The following is a 25198-nucleotide window of genomic DNA, read 5'->3' as shown; positions in this document are numbered from 1 at the left end:
CAGCTCCTCAGAATAGCAACGTTCAGAATTCTGCTGTCCCTCCTCCTCTTCCTCCAGGAGCACCATGCTCCAGAGGCTTCGCTCTCCCTCTTCTGGAGTAGAGGACCAGTAAATGTGGCTAAGTCCATGGCACCAGCCCTTCCTACAGGAAAATCAGTAGGTGACGCACTTTACACTCTTGGCAAGCACAAAGGCACCCCAAGTAATTGTAGTCAGACTCTGGTGAAGACATATGATTGGCCAAAACATTTTTAGCTCCGAGGGGAGGTTTTTTTTTTTCACATTGAGAACTCCCTCATTAAGTCAAATGTAATTCTCCTGATACAATGCCCTTTTTTTTTTTTTTTTTTTTTTTTTAAAGGAAGAGGAAGAAAATTGCCTCTATGCCTACGGCCATCCACTAGGTGTCAGGCATTCCACTAAATACATTACTGAGAGACTGAGAGGCAACACTGTGTAATAATGAAGTCAAGGGCACAGATTCCACGTGCGAACTCCACAGGTTCTAACCCTAACTCTGCCATTTGTAGCTAAGTAACTCTGAGTAAGTGAATTACTTAACTTACCTGCCTTAACTTCCTCATCTGTAAAATGGGAATAAACACAGTATACAACCATATAAGATTAGTAGAGTTAAATGAGTTAAAACAAATATATTTGGAACACTGATTGATAAGTAATAAATGCTCAATCAAGAATTAGCCTTTTATATTATTAACTGATACATAAATACATTACTTCAAATAATGTACATCTTCATTTTAGAGATAAGGAAACAGAATCAAAGAAGCTAAGTGGTTTGGCCAAGGTCAAATAATTAACAAGTGATAGAAGAAGGATCTTACTTTGTATATTTATGTAAATACTCTTTAAAGTATTCTATAAAGTACTTTAAAGTACTCTATAAAGTATGTAAAGTATTTATGTAAATACTCTTTACATAAAATGGAAAAATGTTTAGGGAAGCTTGGGTGGCTCTCAGTCAGTTGGGCATCTGACTCTTGGTTTTGGCTCAGGTCATGAACTCATGGGTCATGGGACTGAGCCCCATGGAAGGTTCTGCGCTCAGCGGGGAGTCTGCTGGAAGATTCTCTCCCCTGCCCCTCCCCCCACTTTCTTTCTCTCTCATAAATAAATAAATCTTCCAAAAAATGGAAAAATGTTTATTGATAGAGTCAATGACTATCTTACTGGTACATTTCTATCATGACTCCCAGCCAAGGAGGATAAGAAAAGATAAAAACCTTCCCGAGCGTACAGACCCCCAGGCAGGAAGGGCCGTTACTCCTTCTCTGTCACTATACCTACACATACCTCTGATACAGAATTTAATACATCCCACTTAACAGCAATATTCATTTATCCATCTTTCTTTATTTAACCTCTGTACCACTTGAAGGCAGGGTTTATATCTCATGAATAACATTTATTGAGTTAAACCAGAGTCATTTGACAAAGGCAACTGAATTCAAGTCTGACTCCATGTAAACGGGCCAGGAGAGTATAAGGAAGGGGACAGGGGGACACACACACACGGATACATGGGGAGACAGACCATGCACACAGAGGGAACTATGTATCTCCCTACACACACACATGTGTGCATGCGCAGGAACTCTTTTTTGTGTAGGGCATTATTCCAACCTCTTCACACACCTCAATTCTTCATTCTCCCAACAGCCCAACAATATAGGTATTATTATTCCCATTGCACTCATAAGGAATCTGAGGCCAACAGCAATGAGCTAATTTGCCCAACCCGTAGAAGCTAATGAGTGGTGGAACTGGAACCTGAAGCCTGTCATCTGGTTCTGGAGACTGTGCTCTTAGCCTCATCTATCTAGAGCCTCTCGACAGCAGGCCGGCAGAGAGGCAAGAGGAGGGAAGGAGAGGGCAGAGGAAGTGACCCACTCAATCTCCTACAAAGCCAAACGTCCTCACTGGGGGGTGGCTGTCCTCTGCAAGTCTCTAAAAAACTGTCTGTTGCTTTCTTTGTGTAATAATCCAATATTGCCACAAGAAAGGAAGTTTTAAAACAATGTCATCCACAAGCCCATCGCTAGGACAAACTCCTTTCTAGGTTCTCCCTGCGAGATCCTCTGACCATTTGCAGACTTCTCTGTAACAATGTTGTCAATAGCACAGGCATAATTTTGGATTATCAGTGTCCCACATTGTTCTAAGTGCTTCATGATTAGGGGCTACCAACCCAGCTAGTTGAGTCACTGCGACTTAAAAAACAATGCCCCTATTGTTTCCAACATCTGGATAATACAAATAATGCTACAATGGAGACTTTCATGCACACTGCTTTTTACTTACTTTGCACATTTTTCTTTGGATAAATTCCAATTGCTACTCGGCCTTGCCTTCCAGCATCCCAAAAGAAACGCAGATTCACAGTATTGTGCATGTACTCAAGGCCACTGAATGGTATACGTTAAAAGAGTTAAAATGGCCAATGTTATGGTATGCGTTTTTTACCACAATAAAATAAAAGGTTATGTAGATTTATATAGATGGGTGGTAATTCTGAGATGGTAAGTATGTTTGAATCCTTAAAGACAAAAAGCCGGGGCTGCAGCACCTAGAGACAGGGGCCCAAGGACTCAGTAAAAGGAACTCATGGTTACAAACTGAAAGCCTTCCCAATGAGTCGAGCTATTCACCAACCTTTTCGGAATTCGGGCACATAATGGTATGTCTTCTCTCCCAGATGGATTAAGAAGTTGGAAAGATTCCCACTAATTGCTATGGCAAAGACCAGTGTGGCACAGATCCAAAAGGGGCCTGCAGAGAAAACCAGAAAATTCAGTCAAGAAAATGAAGGCCTGCTTCTGGACACTTACAGAGTAATTTCTTATCCCCCTCTCCCTATTCATGTAAGCAAGGGAAAATGAATTTTAGATGCAATCAATACTCATTTAATGGGAATCTTTTTTTTAAAAGGTCAAACACACAACTCAGCAATTAGGTGCATTGAAGACGGGAGACCGAATGAAAAGGCCAAAACACCTTCCACAATTAGGTGAATAAAGACACTAATTTGTTTATAACTTCTTTCATTAGAGGATCGTCCAAAAAATCATGGACATTTTGTTAAATCTTCACCATCGCGGTACAGGAAGCAAAGGTTACTTCCCTTATCTATGTGCCAAATGTTAATTAATGCCAGAGAAAAATAAACCAGGCAGGTCCTTCTGCAATCTAAATGAAAGAATAGGGCGAGCAGAACACTTTGGAGAAGAGTTAATTTAATTACCAGTTTATCATGGGTGTGTGTGTGCAATAATGTGTGTTTAAGGCTCTGTTTTTCTAATGAAAAAGTAATAAATGCACATAGTTCAGTGTTCAAAAGGTACAAAAGGAATCTAGAGAAAAATAAACTTCCTTCCATCTCTCTCTGTTCCCTAGCTCTGTGCATTTCTCCTCCCCAGAGCTTGCCGCCATAACCCGTTTCTGGCAAATCCTGCCAGAGATTTCTACATACCTATAAACAAATGCATATGTGGTGTGTGTTTATATAAACGAAAACATACATACATATATATGTGTGTGTATATATAATATGTACATATATATCTTGCTCTGTACTATTTCCACTTTAATATAGAGATTCTACCATAGCTATTCATAAAAATCAACTCACTCTTTTTTTAGTGGTTATCAAATATCCCACTGCACGAACGAGTACATCATGCTTTGCAAATCCTTTTCACGATTTCACTTGATTTCATGAATGCCACCCTTGTTTCTCCCTATCTAGAAAAAGTTCTATGTAGCACAAACAGATTTTTTTTTTTAAGAATTTATTTATTTGAGGGGTGCCTGGGTAGCTCAGTGGGTTAAAGCCTCTGCCTTTGGCTCAGGTCATGATCCCAGGGTCCTGGGATCGAGCCCCGCATTGGGCTCTCTGCTCAGCAGGGAGCCTGCTTCTCCCTCTCTCTCTGCCTGCTTCTCTGCCTACTTGTGATCTCTGTCTGTCAAATTAATAAATAAAATCTTTAAAAAAAAAAAAAAGAATTTATTTATTTGACAGAGATCACAAGTAGGCAGAGAGTCAGGCAGAGACAGAGACAAGAGGAAGCAGACTCCCTGCCAAGCAGAGAACCTGATGTGGGACTCGATACCAGGACTCTAGGATCATGACCTGAGCCAAAGGCAGAGGCTCCAACCCACTGAGCCACCCAGGTGCCTCCAAACAGAATTTTTAAATCGAGAGATTTCTAATAAATTTTAGGAATTTAATTTTCCAATTTCACCAATGTTTTGGGACACCTTTGGGAATAAATACAGGCGCCGTGACATATCACAAAATTCAGAAAATTACTGTGTTGTGGGAGATGCCTGGCAGAAACGGGTTAGCACTTCTCCAAGCCAGGCTGGCTCCTGACAGTGGGAAAGGGAGCACAAGCAACCGACTGAGACGCTCCAAGACTCACCAACAGTGGCTTTCCACTAATTGCTACTGACTCGCTAGCCTGCATGCTCTCTGCTACGGGACCAAATCTTGTTCACTGTATTATTCTGTGTACTGACCATACATAAGAGGCAACAAACAAACAAGACCAAAACACCTCCTACAATTCAGCAATTAAAAAATCCCCCAAATCTCTGATGAACAAATAAACAAAACTGACCCTGTGTTGTCAATGGGCCACGACCACAAGTTGCCCAAGTATTATACTTTCTATCACTAGAAAGCAGAGAGCATCATATCCTACTGGCCATTACTTGTAAGAACCCACTGTCCTCTAGACCCGAGCCCGGGTGCTGGGGACACCATGATGCACAACAGATACAGTCACTGTGTCCTGTGCCTGCGGGCACATAGACAGCTCGGATTCCAGAGGCACACAACCGCCCACACATCTTAGGGCCTGCCTGCCAGGTTGCTTCATATGCCTTCTCTCTTCCTCTCTCCTGCCAAATTCCTACTCTTATTATGGGGCGGGGTGGAAGGGAGCCTTAATTTAGTTGCATTATGCATTTTTATATTATAAAATATTTCTAACATCCAGGAAAGTACAAAGAATGATAAAACCAACCCTGGTGTACCTGTCATGCTACTTTTTCAAGTCTTTCTAACGGGGTCAAACTTCTCACATCCTTCTATGATGTGCTTTTTTTCATTTATCTTTTGTTCTGAGATTTAGCCACATTGATGTGTGTCGATCTCATTCATTCTTAAAAACTGCAGATTCTGTGTATGAACACACCGCAGTTCACGTCTCTTCTCCTGATGGTGAATATGCGGTTGCTTCTGAGTATTTTCTCTTGTAAGCATTGCTGCTGCAGTCAATATTCTTCTATGTCTTCTTTTGTATTTGTGAGTTTCTCTAGGACCACACATCTAGGAGTGGAACTGCTAAGTGGTAGGGTATGAGCATCTTCCAATGGCTCCCTTTCGCATACCGCTTACATCCCCACCAGACACACAGAAGTTTCCATTGCTGTGCACATTCTTGACAACTCTCGGTATTAATGTTTCTGATGCTCTGACTTAAGAGTACATCATTCCTGTGCTCAAACCCTCCAGTGGCTTTGCACTCACGAAAAAGATGAAGTCCTCTTTGTTGCCAAGATTCTACACAACTTACCCCTGCACTCTGCCCCCTGACCTCATCTACTAGGTCCCCTTCTTCCTTTCTGCCAGGTTACACTAGTCTCTGCTGTTCTCTGAGCATACCAAGCCAACTGTCTGCCTCAGGGCCTTTGTGCTTACTGTGCCCATGGCTTCAGATGCCTTCCCCTTAGGTATCTACATGGCTTGCTGCTGATTCCTCCAGACCTTTAGAGTAAATTCACCTCTTAAATTTTTTTTTTTTTTGAATTTCAAATCCCCCCCCCCACCCAAACTTTCTGTCCTTTAAATTTTTCACCTTGGCCTTTAACACCAGCATTTTTTTTTTAAGATTTTATTTATTTATTTGACAGAGGGAGAGATAGATCACAAGTATGCAGAGAGGAAGGCAGAGAGAAAGGGGGAAGCAGGCTCCCTGCTGAGCAGAGAGCCTGATGCGGGGCTTGATCCCAGGACCCTGAGACCATGACCTGAGCCGAAGGCAGAGGCTTAACCCACTGAGCCACCCAGGCACCCCACCACTAGCATATATTATCTGACTTTTCTTACATGCTTACTGCTAAGCTCAGTAGATTCTAAACTGCCTTAAAACAAGGACTTTTGTCTGTTTTCCTCATTGCTCTGTCTCTGGTGCCTAGAATAATGAAGTGCTCAATATTTGCTGAATTAACTGAATGAATGAAGACAAACCCATTTGGACATGCTAGCTAAAATGATGAGCTTTACAATATACACCTTGTTTTGTTTTTATTTCTGTGATTACAGGTGGGACTCAGCATCTTTGCAAGTTTTTGTGGGCCATCTGGGTTTCCTTTTCTGTGAATTGCTCATTTTCCCCCAGAACTTATAACTGGTTTTATTCTCATAACTGGTAGGAGTTCTAAACATATTCCTGCTTTTCTTCCTTTGTTGCTTATGAGAATTGCAAATATTACCTCTGGTCTGTCACTTATTTATCTTTTTTTTCCTAATTTTTACTTTGCTTATGGTTTATTTTGTGGCACAGAAATTTTCTATTTTAGTTTACATGGAGTCAAATTCACCAATCTCTCCCTCCAATTCTGCAGACTGGTGCTTCTGTCACCTTTTTCCAGACCACTACCTCCACTTTCCTGCCAAGGCCCAGTCTTCCCCTCTACCAAGCTCTTTACCTATATGGTACCTCCTCTTAACCATGTCTATGGGTCCATGAGGCTAATACTGTTGTGAAGGAAGTAAGCTTTGGGTTCAAATCCTGACTTTGCCATGAAAGGCAGCATACCAGAGAGATGAGGGATATCGGTTTCAAGAGCTATGGTGCTGATCTGAAAACCGAGCTCAGCCACTCACCAGCTACAGGATCTTAGGCATGATACTTGACCTCTGCGTGACTCAGCGTCCTCCTCCTCATCCATACAATAGGATAATAAGAGTAACTGCCTCATAACATTCAGGTTGCCATGAGGATGAAGTGAGTTAATCCAGGTTCTCCCCCAATGACAGGGACACACAGTTTGCTAGTGTCATTTTCATGGCTAAGTCTGTGACTGTGGGCAAGCTCTGCTCCCCAAATTTCCATTTTCTCTTTTGTAAGACAAGGCTACCTCAGAGTGGGGGAAATAAAACTGTGAAACAGTAACACGGAGCTGAGCTCTTGGCACTTGGCTCAACAGATGTTCTTTCTCTCGTTTCTCTCTCCTTGGGAGTGGAGACTATGACTGCATCTTTGAATCCTCACACAAAATAGGGTGCTCAAAAATTGTTGGCGTGCTTCCTCTGGCCAGGTGCTGATGGCACGGATCACTCAGACACACGGCCTCTCAAGATCTCGGGCTAGAAGAATGAATGAGAGAGCTGGAGAGAGACCACCTTGACAACACTTCGACGAGAGACATGGGCCAAGGCAGGATGTGTGTGCGGCGCTCCCTGCTCCAGGCGCGGCACCGACATCTGGCTGGGGCTGTTGGTGCTGCCAGAGAGAGAAGCCAGCTGGGAGGTGCCTCTCCTCAGCCTCCCCCGCAGCCATTCCCCCTTCACTGGCTCCAAAGACTGGACATCTATGCCAGGTGATGAAAAGGTTCTGTAGCTTAAAATCATCAGGCGAAGAGAATAAAGATGGGTTTTATGGAACACTGAGCTAGTTCTAGTTCGACTTTTTTAGTTTGGTTTCCTCATAGGGAAAAGAGGGATAATCACACTAGAGTCTTGTTGAAAGGACTAAACAGTGAATGCAGTCATTGGCACACAATAGATCCTCATGAATTCCTTCTCCTCTTATAATCAACGTATGTACAAAATATGCAACATATTACTCTAATACTTATTTAGGACTAAGCATACATTTTCCTGAGCCTCATCGAGCTTTGGCTTCCTCATTTGAGAAATGCAGATAATGACATCTACCCCAGAGAACTAAAGGTGACCATGCAAACAGTCTTGTGCTGAGAACCCGCACACAGAAAGCACCCAGAGCCGTTGGCTCTCTTCTCTTCTTTCAAACATAGAAGGCCACGGTTGTGGGAGTCCTTGCCCTCAGGAGCACTGGGTGGGGGCCTCTCACCTTCCTTCAGACAGCAGGGAGATCAGGGCTGACAGTCATCCCCCCGTCTGCTGCTCTTACAGACTTGCAGTGCCACTGGCTGAGTCCCACGGGGAGTCAGCTCATGGAGCGACAGCTGGGACTCGGCATGCAAATGAGTAAGTGCGAGAGTCCCGTCCCCACCCTTCTCTCCACCATCAAATCCTCTAGAGTTAAAATCAACAATCTCTTCTTAGAGTGACTTAATTCGTCTCAAATTTGTAGTGTCATTTGAAGACTCTGAAAACACATACTAATTACTTGTCATCGCAGCATTCCAGTAACGCAGAATTGTATTTCCCCAAAAAAGATTGTCAGAAGAGCTGAATAAAATGTCCCATGGCCTGCCAACAGTGCCCTTTTCCAACTTCTCAGGCAACCCACGGGCTCATCTGGATTCAACCGGTACACGGTAAAGAATCAAAACGATGCTATACGTACCATAAAGATCAGGATTGCTGCGGATATACAGCCGCACGAAGTTTTTCCCTGGTATCGGCAAAAGAGACCCTTTTATCCTGTCAAAGACCTGGAAAATAACACAGCGGTAAGTCTACTGAAGATGTCTTTAAAGTTTAATAAATTCAAATACTGCAAAACTGAAACTCTGTTATTACAGCTCTTACAATAAGAGTATTTTTAAATGTCAACCTTTACTTTTATAAGAACATATCCAGGATACAAAAGCTTTCACGTCATGTGACTGTTTAACCATAAAAGACAAAAGTTTCCACTACCAGTGAAAAGAAAGGTGAAACTGATTTACAAACCTGGTAAGTGTCTACATCAAAGAATGTTTGATAGTATTCAAATGTCCAGAAGGGGGAGCTTTTCTTCTGTCCAGCAAGTAACTGTCAGAGGTAAAATAAAATGTAATGAACATGGAAGTAATTTCCTTCTATCACCTACATAGACACTGGGTGCTGATCTAATGGCAAATCAAGACGCATGGAGATGGAGCTCTTCGGCATTCATCAACTTTGCAACAGCTGTGCCCAGCTCAGCCTGATAGAAAACAAGCTTCCATTTTTGAAGTCACACCGAAAGGCTTCAATTCCTGGTCCGTCCACCAGGGAGAGACTTATCAAATCACTAGACTGTTCTCCCAAAAAAGCACTGTGAACAAGATCCCCCTTTCAGGATTATAAGAAGGCCTGGCTCAGTTCTATATAACCTGTATCAGGTACAGTAACATATATACGCATAGATACACACGAACATGTACAAACTTCCTCAAGATTCTTACACTATCACCACCTGAATTCTCAAAATATCGATCTACTGATTTACTTTCACATACTAAAAACTTAAAATATACTCCTCTGATGACAAAAAAAAAAAAAAAATACACACACACAAACCAAAGAAGCTAAGAAAACAAAAAAGAACATTAAAAAAACCAAAAAACCCCACAAAATTCTAATTTAGAAGAGGCACATGAGGGCACATCGGTCCCAACAGCACAGCTATTCGACAGCAGAATGAAAGCCCCTTGCCACTTCAGGTCTTTCATGAGGAGTCACACAGCACAAGGCACAGATGGCCTATGAGGAGTTCTGCATGACAAGGGAAGGTGCTCCAGTAGGTATTTTTTGTTCATTAAAAGGACAATTTTTCCATAATTTAAGTTGCCCAATAATGGCAGTGGCCGCTTTCCATGGTAATGAACAGCCTTCTTCTGGAGGTATCCAAGTGCTGTCTTTCTGACATACCACAGATGGCATTTATATCCTGGGAGGAAAGCTGAAACAAAGGAAACCGAAGTTTCTTTTGAACTCTAGTATTGATTGATCTAGTATTGATCAAGATATTGAAATGCACATGTTCTGTAAGTTAGGACAAGGAATTCAGTATCTACCATAGACTATTGGTAACATCTTCCCAATTCCTAGACGAATTAAGATAATGGATAGAATGTTTCAGTTTTAAGATTTCTTTCCCCTTACACATTTCTTGAACTTTTGATGCCTGCTGTTGCTCAGTGTGATGGTTAATTTTATGCGTCACCTTGCTAGGTCACAGCGCCCAGATATTTGGTCAGACATTATTCTGGATGTTTCTGTGATGGTGTGTTTGGATAAGGTTTACATTTAAATTGGTGGACTTTCTGAGTAAAGCATATTGCCCTCCACAATGTGGGGAGGCCATAGCAATCAGGAGCAGGCCTGAAGAGAACAAAAGGGGGACCTCTCTGAGCAAGAGGGATTCTCCAACAGGCTGCCTTTGGACTTCCTCTGCTATACCAGCTCTTCCTGGATCTACAGAAAAATGTCTTTGGACTCAAACTCCAACTCCTTCCTGAATCTCAGCCTACCAGCTACTTTTATCAGATTTTGGATGCACCAAGCATCCATAATCACATGAACCAGTTTTTTAAAAACAAACCTCTTTCAGGATACCTGGCTGGCTCAGTCAATTGATGGTCCAACTCTTAGTTTTGGCTCAGATCATGATCTCATGGGTTGTGAGATCAAGCCCCGGGTCGGGGAGTCTACTTGAGGATTCTCTCCCTCTGCCCTTTCCCTCACTTGTGCACTCACGTGAAATAAATATTTCTCAAATATTAAAATAAATACAGGGGTGCCTGGTCAGTTAAGCATCTGCCTTTGGTTCAGGTCATGACCTCAGGGTCCTGAGATTGAGCCCTGAGTTGGGCTCCCTGTTCAGTGGGGAGTCCGCTTCTCCCTCTGCCTCTCCCCCTTCTCATGCTTTCTTTCTCTCTCTCAAATAAATAAAATAATTTTTAAAAAATCAAAATAAATAAACCTCTTTCTCTATAAATATACATTGTATTGGTTCTGTTTCTCTGGAGGACTCAAATTAATTGTGTATACAGAGGCAAGTTATTTAAACTTTGTGCCTCAGGATTCCCCTTTGTAGAATGAAGATAAGAATAGTTCCTTGTATATGAGTTGTTTTGAGGATTCAATAAGATGATCCAATAAGGAACTTTAAATGGTGTCTGCAGCTATTAAACACAGAATGAACACCAGATATTGTAATGATAATGATGACAATAGTCAACATTGCTATTTTCTTATATTTCAGATGAGGAAACCCAGTTGTAGGGAAGTTCAAGTACCTTACCCAAGACCACATAGCTATTACTACTGGCTGGGCCAGGATTCAAAGTTAGGGTCCTAGGCCTAAGATCTTTTTTTTTTTTTAAAGATTTTATTTATTTGACAAACAGAGATCACAAGTGGGCAGAGAGGCAGGCAGAGAGGTGGGGGGAAGCAGGCTCTCTGCTGAGCAGAGAGCCCGATATGGGGCTCGATCCCAGGACCCTGAGATCATGACCTGAGCTGAAGGGAGAGGATTAACCCACTGAGCCACCCAGGTACTGCTCCTAGGCTTAAGATCTTGCCACAGTATCTAGTATATAAGGATATTTAATTTAGCATAAACTTCAATACTTATTTTGATATTTCATGGAGTTCCACAAAGACCACCTGGCACCCAAGAGCTAAACTATTTAATAAGCCTCTGGACTCAATGCTATAAACGGGGTACTCCTCTAGGGTATTACAGTCATGTCTGCATTTATAAAATATTAATAGAGGGATGCCTGGGTGGCTCAGCTGGTTAAGCCGCTGCCTTCGGCTCAGGTCTTCATCCCAGGGTCCTGGGATCAAGTCCCACATCAGGCTCCTTGCTCATCAGGGAGCCTGCTTTTCTCTCTGTCTCTGGCTACCCTCTGCCTGCTTGAGCCTTCTCTCTCTCTCTGACAAATAAATAAATAAATAAAGTCTTTAAAATATTAATAGAAATACTATTTTCCAGAACACACCAATAGTACACACAGAAATAAATCTTTGTGCTCAAAACCAGCCCCCTGATATTTACCATCCAACCAGATACAGAAACCTAGAGGTCTTCCTAGAACTCTCTCTCTCCCTCAACCATTTCCCACCAAGTCCTACTGACCCCACCCCCCAAACCACCTGTGTCCAACTCTAGTTCTGGCTTCATCACTTCTAGCCTAGACCACCTCCAGGGTCGCCTTCCTGGCCTTCTGGCCTCCAGTCCATCTCCTTCCAATTTATACCTAAAAATGCCACAGTATCTTTATCTTTAAATTTAGCTGGCCATATCATCTAAAATCTTTCAGTAGCTCCTGATAGCTTTCAGAATACAATTCCTATTTATTCGATTGGGTCCCTGCCGAGCCATGTGGCCTCATCTTCTGTCTTTACCTATATTTTGTTCCCAATGTAAGTGAAGACAGGAAAAATGCTGTGTGTGCCATGTTCTTCTCTGCCTCTTTGGCTTTGCCAAAACAATTCCCTTTGCCTAGATCACCCTTCCCTGCCTTCTTCCCTTGGCCACCTCCTACGTTGGTGCCAAGACTCAGTTTAGGGTTCACTACCTCCCCAATGCCCTCGCTCTGCTCCCACAGCCCTGGTGTCCCCTCTACCAGCATGCTTCTCATGGGTAACAATGCCCTGGGTACCTGTCTGTCTCTCCCCCTACCCCCACTCCGAGGCAGAGGACACATGTGACCCACCTTTGGGTCATCACTGCCCAGCACTCTGTGTGGCACACAGGAGACAGTAAATAAATGCATGAAGAAGTTTTTAAAACGTTAAAAGGAAAAACCAATTTCAAAGGCAAGTTCAAACCTCAGTTTTGTCAGAGTCATCGTTCCCCAGCAACTCATCGTCCTCTTCTCCCCCTGAGCCTCTGGGGAGTCCTGGTTGGTGTGTCGGGCTCTCACTAGGACCCTCGATGTGAATCGTAGTGGCACCAGGGTTTGCTGCTGAAGTGGCTGCATCACCGAATTCTGAAAGCAATCAGAGGCCTTACCCACACTCACATGCTAGACTTTTCATTTAAAGGCAAGCTGTTACAACCCCAGTTTAGCTATAGACTCTACTTGATACAAATGGCAAAAGGCTCTGAAGAAAAACTCATCTAGAAATCAATCTTGGAAAAAGGATTACAAACACAACACAATCTGGAGTCAGACCTGGATTTTAGTCCTGGTTTAGTTACTTACTAACAAAATGAGCTTGAGTAAATAACCCAATGCCGATAAGCTTTGGTATTCTCATCTACACAACGGGGAGAACAATACTTATCTTCAGAGAACACTATCTACAGAGAATTTGGGGAAAGTTAGAAATCTTACCCAAGTCAAGTCCTTAGCTGAGTGGCTGGCCCACAGCAAGTACCCAATCTAAACCTCTCGTCTTTGATTCAAGGTCAAAAAATGTTAATGCAAGTTATTTTTTCCGAGAATTCCTATGTAATTACCATGGAAAACATAGGGTCAAAAGTGAAAGTAGAAACCACAGAATAAATATCACTCACAGTCCTGCTCCATAAAGGCAAACACTAATAATTTTTGGTATGTTTCCTTCTCTCTACACAGTGAATCCATACAGTCATGCCAGTGATGAACATTCATTCATTCAACAAATATTTACTGCACGTCTACAGTGTGCCAAGTACTGATCTAGGATGTGATACTATATAAACAAATTTGTATCCTGCGCTGTCGACTAGAGATTATAGAAAAAATGATTTTTTCATTTTATATCAGTCTTTACAACAGTATGTTCAAAAGTACAAAATCTTCCATCAGCTTCCATCAAGGAGGTGGAAAGAGTAGGAAAGACCGTTAAATTGGACATTTGGGGTGTTTCCAACTTTTCATTACAAAAATAGCACTGTAAGAAGTTTCTGCAGAGAAAAGCCCTTGAGTTATTACCTATGAACACTGATCACTGCAATCACCAGGACAAGGGGTACAAACCATTCATAAGGCTCTTAAGCCATGGTGATAAATTGTTTTCCAAAAGAACCTCAACTGCTGGCAACCACCAGCAATGATGGAGACTTCCTGTCTCTGGGTATTCTAACAAACTTTATTTAGCTGCTCTTGAATAAAACTCAAGGCAGCTCTGAACCTTGGAAGGATTAAGGAAGAGTACCGGCAGGGCACTATTGTAAAACTACAAAGCACAGGGGCGCCTGGGCAGCTCATTTGGTTGTGCCTTTGGCTGAGGTAACAATACTGGGGTCCTGGGCTAGAACCCCAGTTGGGATCCCTGCTCAGCTGGGAGTCTGCTTCTCCCTCTCCCTCATTCCTCTGCTCGTGTGCTCATTGGTTCTCTCTCTCAAATAATTCAATAAAATCTTTTTTAAAAGTTAAAAAATAAAACTACTAGCATACACGAATCCTACAACAGGCAGTTTTGTCAAGCGCTTCAACAGTGTGATGCTAGTTTTTAAAAATTACTTAAAGGTATTATTCTTCCAGAGAGTAACGCCCTAAGGACTGGATCTCTCTGTGCCTACTTTATGATCAGAAATTCTAGTTGATTTACAAAGAAGCAGTTTTGTGTGCCATTCATGCTGGTCTTTTTAACATTGCTTTAAGCTTATTGCAGTATATGTATTGGGATTTTTCTGTAAAATGGGTGTGATTTTCTCTGAATACAGGTATGTGACAACAAGAGAAGCTGCTTGCATACCAGTTCAAATTGTTCTATATAAAAATGCTGTTAAAAGATACAGCTAGGTTACCCTAGTACCTTTTTTTTTTTACTTGAAATGTTAAATCCTTTATAAAGACCATAGCAGGAAAACAGTGTAATTTTTTTTCAATTGCTAAATATAAAATGTTTGAGAATTTTAATTTTCTTTTATGTGTGCTGTCTCAAAATATGGGGGGAATATAACAAATCAAAACTAATTTTTTGTAGACAGCCATTACATTTTTTAAACTGTTTCAATGCCAATGTATGTTCTACAGAAGAGAATGGTTCTAGGATAACTAGATGGGAATGGGCCTCTAGGATAACTAAGCCCACTCTTACTGTCTTTCAGCTATGTAAACAGTTTTAGGGTGAGAACCAGAACGACTAAAATTAACTAGGTGGCTGGTGTGTAACAATTAGTCAAGCCTCAGTCTGCAGTGTTGGAGTAGCACGGTGCTCTGGAGTGAGAGGGTCCTTTGTTTAAGTTAAGACTAACACTCCATGACCTTGGGCAAACACCTCTGTATCTCTGAGTCTCTGTTTCTAAAACGCAGATAACACCTATCTTACAGAGAGATTTGGGGGATGATATGAGATAATAATAAATATTGTCATAGCTATCATTTGTTGACTGGACAGGACACAACTGAGGGAGTCAGACAGAGGAAGATACACTTAAGTCTCATATTTAAAAAGCAGTAGTTCAGTAGGCAGAAGGGCATGCCAGAAGGAGGAAGAGAGCGTCACTTGAGAGGGAGAAAGGACAAAGATATTCAAAGGACGATGATGAGATGCCTGGGTGGCTTAGTCATTAAGCGTCTCCCTTCAGCTCAGGTCATGATCCCAGGGTCCTGGGATCAAGCCCCACATCAAGCCCCGAACCAGGCTCATTGCTCAGCGGGAAGCCTGCTTCTCCCTCTCCCACTCCCCCTGCTTGTTTTCTCTTCTCTCACTCTCTCTCTGTCAAATAAATAAATAAAATATTTTTTAAAAAATAAAAAGGAGGATGATAATTCCTCTATTTGAGGGGATTAAGAAGGGCTTCTCAGAGGAGATGCCACACAAGGACAGCCAGAGGTGGGGTAGGGATGGCACTGCACACAAAGGGCATGTGAGGAGCAACAACCAGAAGATGGAGAATGTGTGCCCTGTTTGAGAAACAGCAGGTAGCTTGGTTTGACTGGAAGGTAGCGTGTGTACCTCTCACTGTCCACACGTAATGCTACATATGAGTTGTTCGTGTCCATCTCAGCTCCTCGAGGGCAAGCCTGGTGTGTTCTTTATTTCCGTCACCAACATTCTCTGGTTCTACATGCTGGCATATCCTGGCATACACTCTGTGTGGTCTCTGTTCCTTTTCTGACACAGTGTCTCCCACCTGAAGGGACCTGATCTCCACTTTCTCACCTGAACTACCATCTACCTCAGGAAAGTCTTTCATGACCTCCATAGCATCCTGCGTTCTCTTCTAAAGAGCAAAATCCTAAACACCATTTATCCCATCCTCTGTGATTTGGCTCTGGCCTCATCTCTAACCTCCCATTGTGCTAGTGTCCCTGGCCGTCTGTGCTCTGGCAGATTGGCCTTCCTTCAATTACTTGGGAAAAAAGTCAAACAAACTTCTTCCCTCCTCAGGGGCTTTGCATATGCTGTTCTCTACGCTGAACTTTCTCCCACTGTACTTAGAAAGGATGACCAAGGAGGGCCTCTCAAATGAACTGAGACTGGAACAGAGTGAGGGAGTAAGCCCCATGGCTATCTGGAAGAATTCCCAAACAGAAAAACGGCACAAAAGAAAGAGTGTACTTGGTGTCTAGGAGGGACAGTGACAGGCCCATGTGCGAAGGGCAGAGAGAGAAAGGGCAAGAGTAGCAGGAGAGGAGATCAGAGGACGTGGAGGGTTGGAGCACTTCAGGCCTCCTAACACAGAAAACGCTCTGGCTTCCATTCCTAGTGAGATGGGAGCCACTGGAAGGTTCTGAAGGAATGATATGATCTGACTTAGTTTCAAAGGACTACTGACTGCAAAATACAGACTGCAAGGAGGCAAGGGAGGAAAGCAGGAAAACCAGAAGGAACGTAAGGGCTGTAATCCCCACAAGAGGCGATGGTGACCTTGAGCATGATGAGAGGCAGAGGTGATGAGAAGTGGTTAGAAGCTGGTTGTATGTTGAAGATGGAGGTGTATTTCTCTTTAAACATCCCATCTCTTCCTCAGATAACATCGGCTGTGAAGCCAGGCTGCCTGGGTTCAAGCCCTGCTTCACCACCTGCTAATTATGTGACCATTAGGCAGATTACTTAATTTTTCTGTGCCTCAGTTTCCTTGCTGGTAAACAGGGAGAACAAAATAACTATTTCCTAAAGTTAACATAAAGATCAGATGAGCTAATATTTGTAAAGCAAAACAGCACCTAATATACAGTAAGTGCTGTGTGACTGTTTGCAAGACAAATAAGCATTTGTCCATCCCTAGCCTAGGTCGGGCTCCAGGTTATAAGTGATGAACTGCTCCATCAGCATAGCTTGTGGATACATATTTAAGTGATCATTTACCAAATTAACGGCTCCCCCACTAGACTGAGAGCTACGTAGGGGAGTGAACTGTCTTGCTCACTCTTCTATCCCTGATAACTAGAACGACTGCCTGGTTCCTAATCACACTCATGAGATATTTACTATTTCAACGAAGGAATGACCTGATCACCTTTCACCATGATTACCTTTTTGCACTTTTATCTACTCCAGCAAGGTAAAAAACTTCTCGTTTATCTTTATATCTCCTGTATCTAGTAAGTTAGAAGCACAAAGTGGGGGCTCAATAAATGTCTCTTGAACTAAAGCAGTAACTCTATAAACGTTTTTTGTAATCACTATGTTCAATTAATGATGTTACCAATCTAAAGGGCTATTTGGCAAAAAAAGAACAGCGGGTGTAGACAAACAAAAGACCTGGATGTGGCCGACATTGTTTTACCAAGATGTTTGAAATAAGCTTTTTAAATATAAATGCCAGTCTATCAATGAAAACCCATCTCTGTGACTGTGGAAATAACTGATCATAAAAGGTGGGCACCCAGCTGATGTACCTTCAAACTGCAAGTCATCTACAGCTGCCATTCAGCCAGTGGGTCTTCTCCCAATTATTAAGAAGAAAATGTGCAGAGGTCTAAAAAGGAGAAATAAATAAATTTCATAGGATACCAGAATAAATATATGCAAACAATTCTTATTTCACTGTTAGAAATGGTACTGATTCCCCCGCCCCCCCCCCCGCCTCCTTTTTTTAGTGGGGTGTGACACGTCCTGTATAAAGACAACCATTTAGCGACAGATATTATGAAACTGTCATAAATAAACTAACCCCGGGGGATCAAAGGTTCCATCCAATATCACTCACTCTGTTTGTGTTGAAGAACCAGGTACAGATTGGAGATTTAAGGGTGAGGAAGGGGAGGCTACAGTCCGAGAGATGGTCATGAGCACAGTGAAGAGCAAAGGCAGGTCAGCCTAGCCAGTGGTTAAGGGCACAGGCTCTAAAGTCAAACAGACCTGGGTTTGATTCCCGATTCTGCTTCTCCTCGCTGTGTGACTGTGGGCTCCTCGGGGCCTCAGTTTTCTCATCTGTAAAATGGGTTTGTAATGGTACCTACTCACAACGTGTCGGAGGCCATTAAATGAGACAGCGAGTGTAAGGCGCTTAGTGCACAGCCGAGTAATTAGTAGGTGCTGAAGTGAGGGCCACCCTGCAGCCTGGGATACACTGAACCCCAAGCAGGTCTGGGAAAGAGCTGCCCAAGAAGCAGAGGCAGTGTTTCAGGGGGAGGAGCTGGGCTGCAGCTCGCCAGGCGAGCAGGAGATCGCGGGCCCCCTCTGTCCCGGGCGGGCCGGCAGACCCTGCCGCCTCACCTCGGGGGCCTCGGAGTCCAGCCGGTCGTGGGCAAGCTCCGGACTCAGTCCCTCCGCGTACGTTCGTGCCCTGCCGAGTTGCCGGAAGCCGGAGATCCGGGGGGCGGGACTTCTCCGCCTCCTCCGGGCAGAGCTCCGCCTCCTTAAAGAGCCCCAGCACCAGGACACGTCGTGGCCCGGGACTCCAGAGCCCGCACTCCTCCCTTACCTCCCCACCCCCAGCGCTCCGTCGAGGCAGAGGTTCGGGTTCTTAAAGAGACAGACGCCGCCAGGTCCCGTGGGGAAACTGTGGGGTTTGGGGATGGGGGTGGGTGCACAAGCGTGTGGGGTCTTCTTCCTGTTTATCTATACCTTTTCTTTATTGAAATATAAAATACTATAACGAAGGACGGTTGTCAAGAGACAAAAAGTCATCAATATTCCTCACATTCTATTTTGGCCGCAAAAATTTAATTAACCGGTGATGGAGCGGATTAGTCAAATCGCTACCGAGTTGCGAATGGGTGGGTGATCGAGGGCTGGTGATGTCTATTCACGTGGACGCCCCCCAGTAAGTGTGGTACTCCCGCGCCCCCTCCTTCTGTCCCGGGTGGGGGCGGGGGCGGGGAAGCGGTAGGCTATGGCCTCCCGCACCCCCTTTTCCCCCATGGCGCTCACCGCCACCCCCAGCCCGGCAGGGACCCAGTAAACCACGGCGGAGGTGCACTGGCGGACCTGGTGAGAAACGTTTTGCCTTGCCTTCTGTCTTGGCCTGGTTACGCCTACACTGCCTTCCAGCTTGGGGGGCCATTTTCTCCTCACTGAGAAAGCCCGCCTTGGCCTAGGACCTCGCCAGAACTTCTGCGCTCCCCTGTCTCCTGGGCTTGCTTCCAGCACCGCGACTGCTATTGTCTGCCCACCTTTACCAGCTTGGGAGCCATCGGATTGCAAGGGCCAGGACATCTCTGGTCTCTGGGTGCCCAGAGCCCAGCACGCAGTACTTGTTCACTGAAGGTTAACTGTAGAGTGGACAGGTTCTGGCTGTCTGAGTCCCAGAATCCTACTTCCGGGCTCACGCAAGGTGGAAACTGTGGCTTTGGCCTCACCACACCCGACCCTTGTGATCAACTTAGAAGACTTGACATCTGACTAATCAATATATATATATGTATTCTTATGCGTACACACATACAATGTATTTGCTGAACTGACATCATGATCAGACTTTATGCGTGCAGGATCTCTAATTCTCAGAAAAATCTTGCAGGCTTGAGGTGACTCTCCTCATTTTATAAAGAGAAAGTTGAGGCTTAGAGTATGTGCAGGGTTCTTTGGTTGTATAGGTACCAGGAATGAACCACAATGCACAAGTTCAGGTGCCCAAATATGTCAAACGCCTCTTATGCCCCATTTCAGATCCTCTTGGCCTCACCTGCTGCTTATTTCACCACTGTGGATATTACTCGGGCACCAGGAGTTAGAACCTAAGTGAGCATCTCCTCAAGTCCATGCCTCAGGCTTCTCTCTTGCATCATGGCTTGTGTCTTGGCGGTCATGGGTCTGCTGTAATTGGTCAACATGAGGACAGGAGAAACCCAGGATTGCAGGGGTGGGCAGCAGATGATGCGTTATAGGACACCTCTTTAAGTAAGAGTGAACAACTGATGCTTCTCTCTTTTTTCCCTTCAGAAAGACCCTCCTCAGATAGTTCATAAAGCTTTCTCTCTTGCAGGATCAAGCAACAAATGCCTTAGGAAGTGACCAATTTGATAATGTATCCTTGCCATGGCTGTCCTTCCTTCCCTGCTTTAAACCCCCATGCCTCACTCTTGGCTCTTGGACTCACACTTGCCAATAAAGTCCTCGTATGAGGAACTTACATTAAGGCGTGCTGGTACCAAGAATGGCCCCAGGAATCAGCCCTCAGGTTGGAATTTCCGAACTGGCCTGGTCAGTGGTGAGATGGCCAAAACCCCATTGCTGGGGTATGTGTGTGTGTTGTGGGGGGCAAGTGAGAAAACCAAGGCTATGTATTTCTTCTCTTGGAAACAGAAATAAAAGTTATATGGATATATTAGTCATAGTGATATACAAGTTTTGGCTCAAAATGAGATAAGAGTCAAAGATGACTGGTTTAACTAAATTCTCAACTGCAGGCTGTTTTGCTCCAAGGGGGTATTTGGCAATATCTGAAGTCATTTTTGATTGTTGCAACTGGTGGTATGCTACTGGGGTGCTCCTGGTCACCACAATTCTCAGCACCCTATGGGCCACAGGGTAGGCCCTCACAACAAAAAATTGTCTTATTCAAAATGTCAGTGGTGTCAAGGTGGAAGAACTGAGCTCAAATGTTCAGATGTCCTTATCTTGTCTGCACAAGTAGTTAAGCCCAAGTAGGTGAGCTCAGCGGGTGATGCAAACCACCAAGTAAGGGAACCCACTCTCGCTGTCCCTTAGTTAGAAGGAGAGAAGAAAGAGAGGGGAGGGGGAGCTGAGGAGCAAGTCTTGCACTGATGGACAGGGAAGTGGGGTGGACGGGCCACTCTGGTTAGACATGCATGTGACCCTGGCCGAGTCCCCCAGCTTTCTACTGGTGATCACACAGCTGAGCCATGCTCCAAAAAGCATCCCTAACACCCTATGAGTGACACCCATCCCAAGGAGCGCTGTGGGAGGATCTCACCCTGACTCTTGGGGTGACAAATGAGGGATGAGCAGTTGGTACCACTTTAATTTTTTTTCTTTTGGGTTTTCTAACAAACAGTACTCTTGTCCTTTTTAAAGTGTGCCTCTGATAATCTCTTCCCAGTTCCACAGGCCAGTGAAACCACCTTTGTAGTGGAAAGTCAGCAATGGTAGAACTAGTTACATTACAGAAATTAGCCAATGCTACATGTAAGGGGTTGATTTGTTGTAATGTTAATTGTCTAGACCAGGGCTGGCAGTCTTTTTCTAGAAAGTCCAGAAGAGTTAATATTTTCAGCTTTGTGGACTGCATAGTCTTTTGCAACTAGTCAACCCTACTGCTGTAGCACAAAAGCAAACATAGGCTAAAGTATAAATGAATGAGCAAGCTGTATTCCAATAAAGTTTTATTGACAAAAATAGGCTAGAGGGCCAGATTTGGCCATGGCCCACAGTTTGCCAACCCTGTTCTAGATTTACGAAAGTGACCGAGAAAATGTTGAAGTGAAGGTTAAATCTAAAAGTATGTGTTGTGCCTGTAGTAGTAATATTCTGAATAACACATAAAATCGAGGGAGTATTCAAAAACAAGTTCCTCACATCTTGAACAAATAAGTCCAATTTCGACATATGTATTCATTTTCTCGCTTTTATCTTCCTCCTTAGCTTAAAGGAAAATACTACCAACATTCATGTCCAAATGATCGTGTTCATCATTTGCAGTTACTGGCGGGCTGCAGGAAAGTGTTCAGCAAAAATCAATGAATCCTGTGAGAATCAACTGGCTATATGGAATTTGCAGTAAGGAACATTTTATATACATTTTTAAAATTTTATTTATTTATTTTAGGGAGGTGGGGGAGGGGCAGGGGGCGTGTCAAGCAGATCCATGCTACTCATGGAACCCCACTTGGGACTCAATCCCATGACCCTGACATCCCAGCCTGAGCTGAAACCAGGAGTCTGATGCTCAACCAACTGCACGCACCATCCAGGTGCCCCGGGAATATTTTATATTTTATTATAATTTGTATGTCAGTAAAATTTATAACAAACTTACATACAGACATAAGCTACTTTTTTTTCCTAAGAGAACCGGTGGTTAAACCTCTAGATTCAGGCCCAGATTTCTCCATGAAGCTCACAGGCCTTCTCCTTCCCTGGCTGTAGGGCCTGAATCTAGTTGATTCTCACAGGATGCATTCATTGATTTTTTTGGTCAGTCTCTTATGACCCCAAACTTGCATCACTACCCCAGGCAATTATACTGTTAAAGAGTTTCCACTGATTGTTTCAACAAATGCCCTATTTTCCTGGAGTAAGCTCTGAGTCAGGTCCAATGGGCCAAGACTTAAGAATGGAGCTTTCTAAGGAAGACGTTAGACAAGTCAAATAAAGTCAGTTCTCTGGGGATGGGACCTTTCTGAAGAGCTCCAAATCCATTCTGCCACCTCCCGTGTCAACCTGATCGTTACTTTTCACGGCAACCACTGTTGTGAAGCTGTTGTTTTTCAAAGGGACCTGGGAGAGGGGAATGGGAATAGAGCAAGTTAAAATATCATAAAGCTCACTGTTATAAAACTCAGCTGTCTTTCTTCAATAGACACTTTGCAGGGGCACCTGGGTGGCTCAGTGGGTTAAAGCCTCTGCCTTCGGCTCAGGTCATGATCCCAAGGTCCTGGGATTGGATGGAGCCCTGCATCTGGCTCTCTGCTCTGCAGGGAGCCTGCTTCCTCCTCTCCCTCTCTCTGCCTACTTGTGATCTCGCTCTGTCAAATGAATAAATAAATAAATCTTAAAAAAAAAAAGACACTTTGCAGATTATTGCAAGCTTTTCTTTAGTTAATTTAAAGAATTCTGAAAACAGTTGATTTTGATCATTTTTGCCAGTGTTCTCATTGCCTTTATGAAGGAGTGGACTTTCCAAGATCCTTATGCATCCATTCCAGAAGTGCTTCTAGCTCATTTACAATAAATGCAATTATTTTCTACATTTAGACATTTCAGTCATCTTTCCTCGTATTAATTACTCCTTTATATCTGCTTTCCTATTTTCCATTAGCTAGATTAATTTTTTCTTGCTAACTCGAAGTTATACATCTCTTTTATTTTGGTTGTTGCTTCTAACTCATTTTATTTTTTCATATCGGCTTATTAAGCTTCTTATCATACATATACTATCCTACTGAACAAGGAAAGACTTTAACACATGCCCTAGGATTTTAATTCTGTATTGTTATTATATAATATCATTGTTTGTTCTGATACTTGCTCATTTAGACGATGATAAACTTCACAAACATATTTCTTATTTTCCTTAGCTCATGGCATTTTCCTAGATCCACTTCTCTTCTTGCTAAAGAACGTCCTACAATCCTCTCTCTCTGCCTGCCTCTCGCCAACTTGTGATCTCTGTCTGTCAAATAAATAAATAAAATAAATCTTAAAAAAAAAGAACGTCCTACAATGATATTTTCAAGATGGGTCTCTGTGTGGTAAACTTTCTGATTCTTCTACATGCCTCATAATATCTCAGATTTATTTTACTCCCGTGTTTCAATATTAATTTAACAGAACATGAAATTCAATATTAATTTAACAGAACATGAAATTCAGTCACTTTCCTTCAAGGAAGCTCTTTTCCTTCAACACTTGAAAAATATTATTCCATTTTCTTCTTGCCTCCAGTGGTTCTTACCATTATTTTACTTTTTTGTAGAGATCTGCTGTTTTTCTGGGTGGGACCTGTATATTGTATTGTATTATATTGCATCTGGATTGTATTTTTTAGAGAAGTTTTAGGTTCCCAACAGAATTGAAAGGAAGGTACAGAGATTTCTCCATATCCCTTTGCCCCTACATGTGCATCAATATCCCCCATCAGAGTGGTTCATTTTTACAGCGGATGAACCTACACTGACACATGATAATCATCTGAAGTCCATGGTTTACATGAGGGTTCACTCTTAACGTTGTATAGTCGTTGGATTTGGACAAATGTGTAATGGCATGTATCCACCATTGTAATACCATCCAGAGTACTTTCGATGCCCCCAGATCCTCTATTGTTCCTCCTATTCACCCTACCCTCCCCCTGATGTTTTTCACTATCTCCATAATTTTGCCTTTTCCAGAATGCTCCATGGGTCAAATCATACAATACGTATATCCTTCTCAGATTGGCTTCTTTCACTTAATAATATGCATTTAAGTTTCCTCCATTTCTTTTCATGGCTCCTTTCTTTCTAGCACTGAATAATATTCCATTGTCTGGATGTATCACAATCTATTTATCCATTCATCTACGGAAGGACCTCTTGGTCACTTCCAAGTTTTGGCAGTTATGAATAAAACTGCTATTAACATCTGGGTGCAGGTTTTTATGTGAAGTTAGGTTTTCAGCTCCTAGATAAATATCAAGGAGTGGAATTGCTGGATTGCATGGTAAGGATATGTTTAGTCGTTTAAGGAACTGCTGCACCATCTTCAAAAGTGGCTGTACCATATTGTATCCCCACCAGCAAAGGGTGAGAGTTTCTTTTTTTTTTTTAAAGATATTTTTTATTTATTTGACAAAGAGAGAGAGGTCACACCTAGTCAGAGAGGCAGGCAGAGAGAGAGGAGGAAGCAGGCTCTCTGCTGAGCAGAGAGCCCGATGCGGGGCTCGATCCCAGGATCCTGTGATCATGACCTGAGCTGAAGGCAGAGGCTTTAACCCACTGAGCCACCCAGGTGCCCCAGGGTGAGAGTTTCTGTTGCTCTCCATCCCCACCGGTATTAGGCGGTGTCAGTGTTCTGGATGTTGGCCATTCTAACTGGCTATAGTGGTATCTCAAGGGTATAGTTGTTGCTTTAAAGAGTTATTTATTTATTTCAGAGGAAGAGAGCATGAGCAAGAGGGGCAGAAGGAGAGGGAGAGAGAATATAAAGCAAGACTGCACTGAGCGGGGAGCCTGACATGGGGGCTCCATCCCATGACCACAAGATTATGACATGAGC

The 25198-nt window shown here is 43.2% G+C and overlaps 1 protein-coding gene and 1 long non-coding RNA gene across 6 annotated transcripts in view; one reads left to right on the top strand and one right to left on the bottom strand.

The window, feature by feature from the left end:
* The window catches only part of YIPF1 (Yip1 domain family member 1), a 38995-nt gene extending 20325 nt beyond the window's left edge, over positions 1-18670 (bottom strand). For 3 of the 5 annotated variants that reach the window (XM_032360924.1, XM_032360926.1, XM_032360925.1), the window contains exons 1-7: positions 18536-18657; positions 18179-18250; positions 17716-17795; positions 12764-12924; positions 8912-8992; positions 8583-8670; positions 2674-2790 (exon numbers count right to left, since the gene is read on the bottom strand). In XM_032360924.1, coding sequence (XP_032216815.1) covers positions 2674-2790; positions 8583-8670; positions 8912-8992; positions 12764-12924; positions 17716-17746 — 478 coding nt within the window. In that variant the 5' untranslated portion in view covers positions 17747-17795; positions 18179-18250; positions 18536-18657. Of the gene's footprint in view, positions 1-2673; positions 2791-8582; positions 8671-8911; positions 8993-12763; positions 12925-17715; positions 17796-18178; positions 18251-18535 lie in introns of all 5 variants that reach the window. The other 2 variants (XM_032360922.1, XM_032360923.1) reach the window with 2 other exon arrangements.
* A 13-nt stretch (positions 18671-18683) lies between these two features.
* Positions 18684-23574, top strand: LOC116600708. Its single transcript, XR_004289760.1, has 4 exons — positions 18684-18807; positions 20247-20499; positions 21866-22000; positions 23521-23574. It is a non-coding gene; the product is annotated as an uncharacterized LOC116600708 (long non-coding RNA).
* The last annotated feature ends 1624 nt before the right edge of the window (positions 23575-25198 follow it).

The sequence above is a fragment of the Mustela erminea genome, chromosome 10 (assembly GCF_009829155.1).
Source record: "Mustela erminea isolate mMusErm1 chromosome 10, mMusErm1.Pri, whole genome shotgun sequence".
NCBI classification, from domain to species: Eukaryota; Metazoa; Chordata; class Mammalia; order Carnivora; family Mustelidae; genus Mustela; species Mustela erminea.
This window is presented reverse-complemented; position numbering and strand designations above follow the sequence as displayed.